The sequence below is a fragment of the Liolophura sinensis genome, chromosome 1 (genome assembly GCF_032854445.1).
Source record: "Liolophura sinensis isolate JHLJ2023 chromosome 1, CUHK_Ljap_v2, whole genome shotgun sequence".
In the NCBI taxonomy this organism is placed as follows: Eukaryota; Metazoa; Mollusca; class Polyplacophora; order Chitonida; family Chitonidae; genus Liolophura; species Liolophura sinensis.
The window spans coordinates 35763164-35777904 of NC_088295.1; the positions used below are offsets into that span (position 1 = coordinate 35763164).

The following is a 14741-nucleotide window of genomic DNA, read 5'->3' on the forward strand; positions in this document are numbered from 1 at the left end:
TTGTCTGGGTTTTTAATTTAGGCTTTGAGGGCTTAACTCCTCTCTGGCCATTCTAACTTGGCGTGTGATTTTTGAAGGGAAATTATCTTCTTACTTATGAGTGAGCTACTTACAGGAACAGCTCAAATATAGATGTGAATAGACTGTAAATCTTTGACCTTTTTAACCACAAAACCACTAAATGCAAGCTTCGTAAAACTGTGCAAATTATTTCTCTACACCCCATAGTTCTCTCAAAATGTTTCAAAATATTGGGTGCAGAGGAGGTTGAAGAATTAGGGTAGATGAACAAATGTAGTAGATAGAATTTGTGGCAACCATAAAGCTGAACATGACCTTAATGGACAAACAGATCAAATGAACTTTCAAATGTTTAACCCAGTGCAGAAGGGACAAATCTGAATCTCTGAACTGGTTATTGTTCTGAAACTTGGATAACTGATGAGCATGTATGCGAACATGTTTTGACGATTTTCACTCTGGCAAATGACTAATAACAAATTTATAACAAATAAATTATTAAGCTGAGGGTCATCATTTTTCAGATTTGAGTAAAGAGTCCATATTGCCACAGCCAATTAACCTGTGATGGAATGCAGGGTCGAATCCACCCTTGACAGCCTTAAGTGTGACTTAGTAATAAAGTTGGGTTTGTTAGGTAATCCAGCCAGCAACGGTGCACCTCCCATAAGTGAAAAAAGTCACAACTACAGCTTAAAAATAAACCAAATTTAAAAAATAAATTTTTGAATTATATAGACATAATTTTACCTTGTGATAATGATATCAGTGTTTTGTGTATTATTTGACAACATTTTCTCTTAAATTGAACAGCCCATTCCAATGCTGAAGAAAGGCAAGACGCACAGTATTACACTCAGTCAGCTACAGATATCCTGTTTGTTAGCCAATGCTTTCTTCTGTACCTTCCCCCGACGTAACGCTCATGGGAGGAACTCCGAGTATAGCTCTTACCCAGATATTAACTTCAACAGGTAAAGTATAGTACACTCTGGTAAATTTCTGGTCACCCGGCCAAACAGAAAGTGTGCAAGAAGGTACGTGTATTGAGTCCAGAGTGAAAGTGTGCAGTCGGGTACATGTATGTCATCCAGACTGGAAGTGTGCAATAGGGTACATACATGTATATCTATGGTAAATGGCCTAAAGTTTCACATGTTGGTTACTTTGGCTCAAGATGATGAAAGAGGGTGATGAGACCCACTCTCCATGCCCACCCGCCATTCATTACTCTGCATGGCAGGCCTGGGACCTCTTGCTCAAAGCATCCGTAGCGACAACATATGTTACATCATGTCCTACCTGTTACCAGTCTATGCCAGATGGGATCCAGGCTTTGATGGAAAGGCTTGGGGGATTCCCCAGCTGAAGAAACTATTGAGCAAAAGTAACAAACCTGTAAATTCCAAAACTTCACTGTTCCCTAAGCATGACAATGCCAAATAGGCCAGCTGACATTTGAGCATACTTTGTCTAAATTTACGGGCTACACTGCAGGCCTCAATTTAATGGCTGAATAATTAATTTTTTCAGTATACAAGGTTGCATGATCGTTTCTTTATCCGGTGATCTCACAGGACTGCCACCACATATAAATGTAACAAATCGAAACTGTCTCTCCATTGCAGCAGCGGTTGCTATGAGTTCAAGTCCAGCTCATGCTGGCTTCCTCTCCAGCCGTAAGTGGGAAGGTCTGCCAGCAACCTGCGGATGGTCGTGGGTTTTCCCATCGGGGCTGTGCCCGGTTTCCTCCCACCATAATGCTGGTCGCTGTCGTATAAGTGAAATATTCTTGAGTACGGCGTAAAACACCAATCAAATAAATAAATAAATCCATTGCAGCAGTGTTTTATTTTCTGGCCATATCAATTCAGGAACCTATAATTAAACACAAAAAAAGCATGCAGCAAGGAAGGTTTCCAAAAACCCTACATGTTCAAACCTCAACTTCACAATCGTGTGACAGCCAAGAGGAAACAGATTGTAAAAAAAAACCTAAATGTGTTGCTTTTGACAACATTCATGCAACCTACAAGTAACTTCGTACTTGTTTCAAGAATTTCAGCGTTTATTGTTCAGACAGTTTTAATAATACACTATGTTAAATGTATGAAGGACATGTACTCATACCCAATTTCACAGATTTTCAAAATACCTCCAACATAGCATTCTTATTTGCTTGATTGTAAAGTCAGAATAAGACTTAGTGAAAGTCAAGTTACCTGGTTGTGGTCATGTTAGTAATGTAGACAAATTTCATAATAATTAACACCATATATTTTTTAGTCTGTTTGCAGGACATTCATCAAGGAAAGTTGAGAAACTAAAATGTATTCTCGCCTATTTCACCCGGGTCACAGACTGTGGTGAGCAACAATCATAAATCATCACTGATTACGCCAGTTTGTTGAAACTAATTGTGCTACAGAAATTTTTATGTATGATTTTTTATTTAAATTCACGATGATATCCTTTTGGATATTTGATTTGTTATCCATCAGATAATGGAATATTATCTCTGAGTTTTTATTTCTGTATGGTCGTGGGTTTCCCCAGTCACTGCCACCACCATTTTCCTCCCACCTTAATGCTGGCTGCCATCATATAAGTGAAATATTGTTGAGTATGTTGTAAAACACTATTCAAACAAATAAATAAATACAGTTTTTGCTTTACTTTACATAGTGGCCGTAGATTCCTGATCAGATAGGAATACCTTTACAGTGGTAGTGCGTTTCACAAGCTGTCTGTAATAGAAAGCAAAGTGCCAATAATTTTTTTTTTTTATCTTAGTCACAATCTGATATTCTGTGGTAGTGCCTAATCAGGTAGTCCTTGCCTTGTATAGTGCATTTGTAACTTGTACCATCATCTGGTTATTTGCAGGGAACTTCTGTTACCTATGCGTAAACATTTATCAGTTGTTACCGTTTGACTTGCAGAGCCAGATGGAACAGTGACATTTACCCGTCAGGCATTACAGCATTTACCTGACTGGGCTGAATCCCGCACACAGCTGACAAAGCTACACGTGGCCACTGATAAGAAGATAGAAGATGATGGGGAGGGGATGCTACAGGTGTGTGTCTGAGAGCATGGGGACAGTGACAAAAGGGGTATTGTTAGTTGTCCAGGGGGCATCAGAGAGGGATGTAAATCTGATCAGCTGGAAAATGAAATTCTTGAAACTTACCAGCATGGACCAGAAAAAGTCATGTGTCAGGGTGTTTTGTGTATCAGGGTACATGTTTGATGTTTAGTTGTTGTCTCAGGTGATTGATTTATTTTGAGCGGTATCATAATTTTCCTTAACTTTAGCTAATTACAATTTATACCAATGTGTAGAAATAGTTATTTTCGACAGAAATTTTGCAGTGACATGATTTGTGTATGGATTCATCAGGGGCGGGGAACATGTAATGAAGTAGCTGTACCTGTGTCCAAGTGTTGCTCATCGGGTCATCATGATGAGATGTGTGTTTCAGGTAGACTTTGCTAACAAGTTCATTGGGGGTGGGGCTCTGTCCCGTGGTCTTGTCCAGGAGGAAATTCGCTTCATGATCTGCCCAGAGATGATCGTGTCCCGACTCTTCACGGAGGTGCTGGAGAAAAACGAGTGTCTCATCATGACAGGTAAATCTCAGTTCTGACCACAAAATCTCACTCTTTTCTTTAGTATACTATATTTCATACAAGTCTAGCTTTTTTCAAGTGCCATTTTTTGTTTGATTCTCATTGATGTATCACCTAACATGGGTACTAAAAAGTTTTGATTAATTTCTTATCAGAGGTGCCATCAAAAGTATCATTTTAAGGTCGATTACAGTCAAAACTGTAGATGAAATACAATGGAATTGAACATTTGATGGCTCATCTAGCTGAAACGTCACACTATAGCCATTGAGACCCCTGGCCAAGTGTGTTACAGGCTGGAATGTAGCCCCGTCGGCTCCGACTGAAAATGAGCAGGTTTGTGAGGGGAGGAGCAGTGGTTTACTACAGGCCCTCTGATTTCCTCAACCTCAAACCTGACTGCTGTCATATCCAAAAACATTCTTGAAGAAGAAAAAGAAACTGTTTTCTGCTAATCCATAATTAATTTACCTGTAAAGTGTACGTACAAGTAAGATTTATCATGTGTTCAAATCCAGACATTGTTCTCAGTATGATGAAAATTTAAGTGTGTACTAGACACCAAGTTGTTGAGCCTTTTACCTAAATTTGTTTGTGAACTAATCTTGACCATTGCTCAACGCTGTTACCATTCAGGCTACTAATCATAGAGCAGTGAGCAGTTGTTTTGAAGCCAATCCCTTGGCCTAATATCTAGAGGTTTGTTAGCATTACGGAAGGCTGCATAATACATCATTACAATGTCCTCATTTCTATAACAAGTGATTGGAAATAGCTAGTTTCAACAAAATGAACACTTTATAGTAGTCATGCCTTTTCACACAGGGTGTCCAGTTTTTGTATACAGTCTTACAGTCTGATGAATGATACTTTCAGTTTGAACTGAGGCAGAGTTGTAAACAGCAAGAACACATGTAAAGATTCACGGTTCTCACACACAGAAAGCTGGGATAGTGTCTGACAAATTGATTTGTGTGTGTTTTAGGTTGTGAGCGTTACAGTAACTACACTGGTTACTCAGACAGCTTCAGTTGGAGCAGTGACCACATTGACCAGACAGAAAGGTGCGAAATATCACACGGGGAGTTCTCTGGCTTGGTGATTGGGGAGCAGGCAGTGGTCAAGTGATCAAGGTTTTGCCTTTCAGCCACTAGAACACAGGAGGGGCATGTTCAATCCCGGGACAGGGCTTTGTTTTTTTCCTCCCGTAAAACTGACCACCACAGTATATTTAAACTGAAAATGGCATTCAGCAAGTCAAATAAACAAATAAATTATTAAACTGCATGCACACTGAAGGCTATGAAATCCATGTTAATGGTTATAAAATACAGGATTTAATTGATTTTCTCCCAAAAGGGGCTTATTTAGTCATGGTATGGGAGTGCTTCTTCTCTGCGCATCTACAGTCCATACATTTCTTTAATAGTAACAGTAATGCAGAATGATTTGAGATTTATGTTACAGACACATAGATTTATACAATAAGTGGTTTACTGGTCTCTGTAGTTGTAAAGGCTATTAATATGAAAATCACATAGGTGCCGATGAGGAATTTACAATAAGTGGTTTACTGGTCTCTGTAGTTGTAAAGGCTGTTAATATGAATACACATAGGTGCCAATGAGGAATTTACAATAAGTGGTTTACTGGTCTCTGTAGTTGTAAAGGCTGTTAATATGAAAATCACATAGGTGCCAATGAGGAATTTACAATAAGTGGTTTACTGGTCTCTGTAGTTGTAAAGGCTGTTAATATGAAAATCACATAGGTGCCAATGAGGAATTTACAATAAGTGGTTTACTGGTCTCTGTAGTTGTAAAGGCTATTAATATGAAAATCACATAGGTGCCAATGAGGAATTTACAATAAGTGGTTTACTGGTCTCTGTAGTTGTAAAGGCTGTTAATATGAAAATCACATAGGTGCCAATGAGGAATTTACAATAAGTTGTTTACTGGTCTCTGTAGTTGTAAAGGCTGTTAATATGAAAATCACATAGGCGCCAATGAGGAATTTACAATAAGTGGTTTAATGGTCTCTGTAGTTGTAAAGGCTGTTAATATGAAAATCACATAGGTGCCAATGAGAAATTTCATGCTCTTTGTTCCATATGTGTGATTTGTGCCTGTTTGTCTGGACGATGCCAAGTGCAGTCAGCTTGACTCAAAAACAGATGCTTGCGAAGTTTAGCTTCTGTTGACGGGCCAGTTACATTCTTGTTTTGACCTTATGGTTATTATTATTCATGAATAACATGGTAATGTAAAGTTCAAATTACTTCATTATTAAAGGAGAAAGAATATTGTAGCATACAATTCTGGCACGTTGAAGATAGCGCGATAGAATAGGCCTAATTCCAGGCTTAGTGGACACATTTCTGAAAGCTATCAGCGTGGAAGAATGAAACTGATATCAGATCTGCTTGTAAGAATACTATCCTTCCAGTTGTAGTTGTCAATGTGGATATTATTGTTTGCAGAGATGAATGGGGTCGTCGTAGAACTGAGGTAGTTGCCATAGATGCCATGGTGATACGAAATTACAGTGACCAGTTCAAGGCCTGGTGCGTGAAGCGGGAAATGGACAAGGTTAGTCAAACAGCTGGGTTGTAAGTGCAGCTTTGGAGGGAAAACAAAATTCACTTCTTTATCTGAAGTAACTACTTTAATTTCTCAACCTTTACATGAAAGAACACCTTTCAGGGCTTCACAGAAAGTTTAATTTTATCAGTCCACACCGAATTAATACTGCAAAATATGCTTGAATAATCTCATTTTTCATTTTGTAACATTTGATTACACATATTTTGTCATCACTTCTTCCTTTCATTTTGTAACATTTGGTTACAGGCATACTGTGGATTTTACAATCCCCACATCCCTGCAAGTTCCCGATCAGCAGTGTGCACAGGAAACTGGGGCTGTGGAGCTTTCGGCGGAGAGAAACAATTGAAAGGTGAGATTGAAGACGTTCCTTTATAATGTCACTGTTAGGGCATTGTCTTTTAGGGCGTACCCTTTTATTTTTTTTCATTATGATTTGTACCCTGTAAAAGCCAATGGTTTCTTGGCAGAGTTGTTACAATTGGAAGAAAAATGTTAATTATAACATTACCTTATAATTTGTTTATAAAGATACATGTATATGATGAAGATAAGAGAAATGGCTTACAGCAGAAGTCTTAAACATCTTAACAGTGGAACTTTACTGATCAAACTAGGTGTAGCAAAGATGCCAGACTATGTGGCTTTCTTTGTGATGTCAGAAATTTATCAGCAAAGTTGCATCTTTGACATCTATTGCAAATCTATGTTTAAACTATGGTGCTAAAGAAGCTTTAGTTCTCAACACGTGTTTTACACATGTAGCGTGTGTAAACTGCATGTTGGGGTAAACTCCATGGCAAAGGTGGCTAGCATTCCAGCCTTGTGCAATGACCCAGGAGCCTGTCACCTGTGAGTTCAAGTCAAGCTTATGCTGGATTCTTCTCTGGCCATGGGAGAGGATCTCCCTGCCATTTCGTGGATCTCCCTCCCATTGTATAAGTGAGATATTCTTGAGTTTTGCATCAATGAAAATAAATAAATAAACTGCGTATTAAAAAGAAGACCTGATAATATTTTTAACTTTTCTGAGTGAAATTGAATGACGATGTCTTCTGTCTGTTGTAACTGTTTTATACTCTCTGTATTTTTACACTCCACAGCACTTATCCAGCTCATGGCTGCAGCAGAAGCAGGAAGAGATGTCTGCTACTTCACATTTCATGATGTTGAACTTCAGAAGGAACTTTTTGAAATCCATAGTTTTCTCAAGGAAGACAAGAACCACTGCATAGGTCGGAAAAGCTTTTGTTTAATCTTTCACTGGTTTTGAAATTAATGTAATATTCTCCACATAGTATTAAACAATGACATGGTCATTATTAAATGATCAAGGAAACTGTGGTCTAATACATTGTGAATCTCCACAAGGAGAAAGTTGCTGTTCAGTGACAAAATGGTTAGAGTGTCTCATGTGTTGTTATTCGAACCTGCATCCTGAACATTAATCAACAGTATTACAGGAACTTATCTGATATGTGGAATATTATGTTTGAGGAGAGAATCTGAAACTCATCAAAGTTACATCTAGCAACAATGCAGGAATGTGTGTGTGTGTGTGACATGTGGAATTGTTGAGAAGATATCCTGAAGGTCATCAAGCAGTATCTGAGGAATGTGTGTGTGTGTGTGATACGTGGAATGTTTGAGGAGATGTCCTGAAGGTCATCAAGCAATATCTCAGGAATGTGTGTGATATGTAGAATGTTTGAGGAGATATCCTGAAGGTCATCAAGCAATATCTCAGGAATGTGTGTGTGTGTGTGATATGTGGAATGTTTGAGGAGATATCCTGAAGGTCATCAAGCAATATCTGAGGAATGTGTGTGTGTGTGATATGTGGAATGGTTGAGGAGGTGTCCTGAAGGTCATCAAGCAATATCTCAGGAATGTGTGTGATATGTAGAATGTTTGAGGAGATATCCTGAAGGTCATCAAGCAATATCTCAGGAATGTGTGTGTGTGTGTGATATGTGGAATGTTTGAGGAGATATCCTGAAGGTCATCAAGCAATATCTGAGGAATGTGTGTGTGTGTGATATGTGGAATGGTTGAGGAGGTGTCCTGAAGGTCATCAAGCAATATCTGAGGAATGTGTGTGTGTGTGATATGTGGAATGTTTGAGGACATATCCTGAAGGTCATCAAGCAATATCTCAGGAATGTGTGTGATATGTAGAATGTTTGAGGAGATATCCTGAAGGTCATCAAGCAATATCTGAGGAATGTGTGTGTGTGTGATATGTGGAATGTTTGAGGAGGTATCCTGAAGGTCATCAAGCAATATCTGAGGAATGTGTGTGTGTGTGTGATATGTGGAATGTTTGAGGAGATATCCTGAAGGTCATCAAGCAATATCTTAGGAATGTGTGTGTGTGTGTGATATGTGGAATGTTTGAGGAGATATCCTGAAGGTCATCAAGCAATATCTGAGGAATGTGTGTGTGTGTGATATGTGGAATGTTTGAGGAGATATCCTGAAGGTCATCAAGCAATATCTGAGGAATGTGTGTGTGTGTGATATGTGGAATGTTTGAGGAGATAGCCTGAAGGTCATCAAGCAATATCTGAGGAATGTGTGTGTGTGTGATATGTGGAATGTTTGAGGAGATATCCTGAAGGTCATCAAGCAGTATCTGAGGAATGTGTGTGTGTGTGATATGTGGAATGTTTGAGCAGATATCCTGAAGGTCATCAAGCAGTATCTCAGGAATGTATGTGTGTGTGATATGTGGAATGTTTGAGGAGATAGCCTGAAGGTCATCAAGCAATATCTCAGGAATGTGTGTGATATGTAGAATGTTTGAGGAGATATCCTGAAGGTCATCAAGCAATATCTGAGGAATGTGTGTGTGTGTGTGATATGTGGAATGTTTGAGGAGGTATCCTGAAGGTCATCAAGCAATATCTGAGGAATGTGTGTGTGTGTGATATGTGGAATGTTTGAGGAGGTATCCTGAAGGTCATCAAGCAATATCTGAGGAATGTATGTGTGTGTGATATGTGGAATGTTTGAGGAGATAGCCTGAAGGTCATCAAGCAGTATCTCAGGAATGTGTGTGTGTGTGTTGATATGTGGAATGTTTGAGGAGATAGCCTGAAGGTCATCAAGCAGTATCTCAGGAATCTGTGTGGGTGCGTGATATGTGGAATGTTTGAGGAGATAGCCTGAAGGTCATCAAGCAATATCTCAGGAATGTGTGTGATATGTAGAATGTTTGAGGAGATATCCTGAAGGTCATCAAGCAATATCTGAGGAATGTGTGTGTGTGTGATATGTGGAATGTTTGAGGAGGTATCCTGAAGGTCATCAAGCAATATCTGAGGAATGTGTGATATGTAGAATGTTTGAGGAGATATCCTGAAGGTCATCAAGCAGTATCTGAGGAATGTGTGTGTGTGTGATATGTGGAATGTTTGAGGAGATATCCTGAAGGTCATCAAGCAGTATCTCAGGAATGTGTGTGGGTGTGTGATATGTGGAATGTTTGAGGAGATATCCTGAAGGTCATCAAGCAGTATCTCAGAAATGTGTGTATGTGTGATATGTGGAATGTTTGAGGAGATAGCCTGAAGGTCATCAAGCAATATCTGAGGAATGTGTGTGATATGTAGAATGTTTGAGGAGATATCCTGAAGGTCATTAAGAAATATAAGAGGAATGTGTGTGTGTTTGATATGTGGAATGTTTGAGGAGGTATCCTGAAGGTCATCAAGCAATATCTGAGGAATGTGTGTGTGTGTGATATGTGGAATGTTTGAGGAGATATCCTGAAGGTCATCAAGCAATATCTGAGGAATGTGTGTGTGTGTGTGATATGTGGAATGTTTGAGGAGATATCCTGAAGGTCATCAAGCAGTATCTCAGGAATGTGTGTGGGTGTGTGATATGTGGAATGTTTGAGGAGATATCCTGAAGGTCATCAAGCAGTATCTGAGGAATGTATGTGTGTGTGATATGTGGAATGTTTGAGGAGATATCCTGAAGGTCATCAAGCAATATCTGAGGAATGTGTGTGTGTGTGTGATATGTGGAATGTTTGAGGAGGTATCCTGAAGGTCATCAAGCAGTATCTCAGGAATGTGTGTGGGTGTGTGATATGTGGAATGTTTGAGGAGATATCCTGAAGGTCATCAAGCAGTATCTCAGGAATGTATGTGTGTGTGATATGTGGAATGTTTGAGGAGATATCCTGAAGGTCATCAAGCAGTATCTCAGGAATGTGTGTGTGTGTGTGATATGTGGAATGTTTGAGGAGATATCCTGAAGGTCATCAAGCAGTATCTGAGGAATGTGTGTGGGTGTGTGATATGTGGAATGTTTGAGGAGATAGCCTGAAGGTCATCAAGCAGTATCTCAGGAATGTATGTGTGTGTGATATGTGGAATGTTTGAGGAGATATCCTGAAGGTCATCAAGCAGTATCTGAGGAATGTATGTGTGTGTGTGATATGTGGAATGTTTGAGGAGATAGCTTGAAGGTCATCAAGCAATATCTTAGGAATGTGTGTGTGTGTGTGATATGTGGAATGTTTGAGGAGATAGCCTGAAGGTCATCAAGCAGTATCTGAGGAATGTATGTGTGTGTGTGATATGTGGAATGTTTGAGGAGATATCCTGAAGGTCATCAAGCAGTATCTGAGGAATGTATGTGTGTGTGATATGTGGAATGTTTGAGGAGATAGCCTGAAGGTCATCAAGCAGTATCTCAGGAATGTGTGTGTGTGTGATATGTGGAATGTTTGAGGAGATATCCTGAAGGTCATCAAGCACTATCTCAGGAATGTGTGTGTGTGTGTGATATGTGGAATGTTTGAGGAGATAGCCTGAAGGTCATCAAGCAGTATCTCAGGAATGTGTGTGTGTGTGATATGTGGAATGTTTGAGGAGATAGCCTGAAGGTCATCAAGCAGTATCTGAGGAATGTATGTGTGTGTGATATGTGGAATGTTTGAGGAGATATCCTGAAGGTCATCAAGCAGTATCTCAGGAATGTATGTGTGATATGTGGAATGATTCTATTGTTTCAGGAGGTATACTGAAAATCATCTCGCAGTACTACATCAACGTGTGTCAAAACTGTCGCGGCCACCCTGAGATATCCCTGTTTGAATACATACGCATGGTTGTTGAAGAAAACATGTCCAACAAAGGGGAACTTTCAGAGCAAGGCAGCTTTGACTATAAGGCTAACACACCATAAAACAGTTTTTGACCATAAATATTCATGTATGTCTGTGGATTGTCTACTTCCGATATAACAGAAGTGACTGTGATATAACTGGAGATTGACAGCTCTGTTAGTTATGCTTTTAAATATGTTCTCTGAATATTTATTGGTGGCAATTGTACTTTTAAGGTACATGTAATGCACACACTTGCATACCAAACCAAATCTGTGTTGTCCTCTTAATCTTTAAATTTATGGATTAGTTTGGAAGAGAAATGGATTGGTGCTCAAGTCTGCTCACCAGTACTGCTGTCATATCACATATGGTATTACTAGGGGATATTTTGTTTACATTTCATTACAAAATTTAGAATAAGCAACATGAGGAAGTCCGCGTGCAATCTTTTTGCTGTTAGTGACTGTGTAGCTGGTATATCAAGTCTCGGTGTATTTGTTTATTTTTTAGTTGTATATAGTCACTTATTTGACATACTGTATTTCTTGAACCTTTTCACACTTTTGCAAGTTGTTTATTTAAGCATATTCTGACTGCAGTATGCAATGTATCCCTGAACTTTGCCCAACTAACCGGTTAAAAATGTGCATATATAGCACTGAAAGTTGCTCTTTTATATGCAAAAAGGTTGAGGAATTAGGGTAGTAGGGGATATTTTACACTTCGTTACAAGATTTAGGTTAAGCAATATGAGCAAGTCCTTGTAGAATCTTTTTGGCTGTTACTAGCTGTGTGACTGGTACATTAAGTCTCAGATTATTTGTTTATCTTTAGTTGTATATAGTAGCAAGGTAATAAAAATACAGAAGTAAGGTGTCATTGTTGCATTTGGGACGTAAATGATGATGTGAGACTTTAAGTGGTGAATAAAGACAGCAGTATTTTTATTATCTCATGTCTGATGCATTATATGCTGGAAGACTATCATTTATTTAATATTATTTAAGTTAATGACTAAGACTTCACAAAATAAATATTCAGCCATTTTGTATGACATGCGTTTGTTACCTGAGTAATCTCTACTGTTCCGTCTTAATTATCCAATATACATTCACAGTTTATAGCAGATTCAATATTTGTCCAAAGTTTATTCGATGGGTGCTTTTCTTGTGCAAAGGAAATGTTCGGTATCATCTACATCATTTTTTACAGAAGAATTGTGTGCCATTATAATTCATGATAACTGAATTTTAAGTATTTATTTTATGTTTCTGGGGTATCTTCTTGCATCTTTTAATGTGAAATATAAAGTTAAAAGGCACCCCAAGAGTCCAATCTTCCAACCTATTTATTTGAATGGTGTTTTACGCTGTACTCAAGAAGATTTCACTTATATGGTGGCGACCATCATTGTTGTGGGAGGAAACTGTGCAGAGCCTGGGGGAAACTCAACCAACTGCAGGTTGCTGTCAGTCCTTCACTAGTTGCAGTACGTATTTCTCTACTTGATTGGTCGTGAGCTGAAGGCCAACCCATGCACCCAAAAAATCCAATCCGTGGAGAACAGTATTTGTGTGTGTGTGTGTTAAGTTGCTGACAGAACAGCGGCTGGAAGACAAAGGGAGAGCCAAATAAAAACTGGAATAAAATAACCCTCCTTTGGCAGAGGTTATAATTTATTCCTTTTTAGAAGAAGAAGCTTGTGAAATGGACACCAAAAATACATCAAACTCCCTTATGGTGATCTTACTTTAAAGTATGGGTCATCATGGCAGATAAAACCCTAACCAGCTGGATGTAACCTAATCTACCCAAGTCAGTTCAATCCTCCTGTGTGTCTATCTGTCTTAACAGTGTGTACAGAGTGGCCTAGTTCATTATCAAAGTCGTAACTACAATATGTAGATACATTTACATCATGTTATGAATTATTTACAACACAAGTATTAGCTTTAATATATTGTTCCATTCTGCATACACACTTTATTTCAAACCATATTTATTTATTTATTTATTTGATTGATGTTTTATGCTGTACTCAAGAATATTTCATTTATACCACGGCGGCAGAGCCCTGGGGAATCAAACCATATAGATGATACCATATGACTTTTAGTACAGGTGCTTATGATGACATTTAGTGTATTAATGTGCAAGATGAGTAAAAGAACCATGAAAAGAAAACCATTTGTTGATTACGTTTTATTATAAGACAATAAATAGCAACCCATAAACATTCTTTTACACTTAGAGATTTACTGTGTATAATATTTATATATGTCTGTAGATCTTTTGATGGAGGTTGGCTCCTACATGTATATCCATTTATTATGTACATGGGGCCTTTTTCACTTTAAACACTCAGTGCTACATGTATGTGATGTGCAGATGGTATGTGTCTTCTATACATAATTTAATTTTCAGGTTCTAGGTCTGTGTGAATTTCTGCTATTCCTAGGTTTTGGATATGTGTACTTAATCATTCTGTATTTCTTTTTTCATGTAGCAATACTTACCTCATTACATAAACTCTTTCAATGAGGACAAATATTAATCATAACATTAGTGGCTTAATAATATAGTCGGTTTAATGTGCGTTATGATACTTGCGTTAATGTGCGTTAAGGCAACTGATCCAATATCTTTTCAACTAAGTTGATTTTTATGGGTACTTGAGAAGTAAAACTTTCAACCAAATTTTTAAATTACATGTATAAATGAATTTCTGATTTATTTCTTAAACTGTTTGCTAATAAATTGAAGTTTGTAATGTGTGAGAAACACTGGAAAGTCATTAGTTGTACATGTAAACATTCAAATTCTGTACGTTTTAGTTGAACTTTTATTCTTACTCATGTTATAATTGGTATAAAGTACTATTACTAATATTGTTGTTCCTTCCGATGTAGAACTACGCTTCCTGCTAACCCACTTCCTCTCACTCCTTTCCCCAAGAGAAAGTCCACAAATACAAGTTGCTTCATACAAAAGCATTTCCACTTTGTGTTTTCTTGTATGTCTCCCTAATTTCAGCAGTCTGTGTCAGAATGTATGACAGTGCACATGTACATTGTTTAGGAGTCTCAGACAAACAATATCAGACATGAACAGAATAAAGTATTTGATGAAATCTACATTTTGGTTCACTCCTCTAGTCAAGTTTCTGTGCCTGTATGAGCTGAAAAGGGCAGAACGTTTTGTCTTTTGTTTTTTTTTAATTGAAATTATACTTTATCAAAAATTGCTGTCTTAATTAACATATTCGGACATTAAAATTACCCCTTTTAACCACCCTATCAGTAGATGAATTTAAACATCCTTTTATAAAAGGGAATTTATGCAGTGATATCTGAATG

The 14741-nt window shown here is 38.1% G+C and overlaps 1 protein-coding gene across 1 annotated transcript in view; it reads left to right on the forward strand.

Annotated features, from left to right (window-relative positions):
• LOC135475011 (poly(ADP-ribose) glycohydrolase-like) overlaps window positions 1-14484 on the forward strand; it is a 29263-nt gene extending 14779 nt beyond the window's left edge. Inside the window, exons 12-20 of the mRNA XM_064754743.1 lie at window positions 835-995; window positions 2308-2387; window positions 2964-3100; window positions 3507-3654; window positions 4640-4718; window positions 6137-6245; window positions 6507-6612; window positions 7364-7495; window positions 11290-14484. Of these exons, the coding sequence (XP_064610813.1) occupies window positions 835-995; window positions 2308-2387; window positions 2964-3100; window positions 3507-3654; window positions 4640-4718; window positions 6137-6245; window positions 6507-6612; window positions 7364-7495; window positions 11290-11462 (1125 nt within the window). The 3' untranslated portion in view covers window positions 11463-14484. The remainder of the gene's footprint in view (window positions 1-834; window positions 996-2307; window positions 2388-2963; window positions 3101-3506; window positions 3655-4639; window positions 4719-6136; window positions 6246-6506; window positions 6613-7363; window positions 7496-11289) is intronic.
• The last annotated feature ends 257 nt before the right edge of the window (window positions 14485-14741 follow it).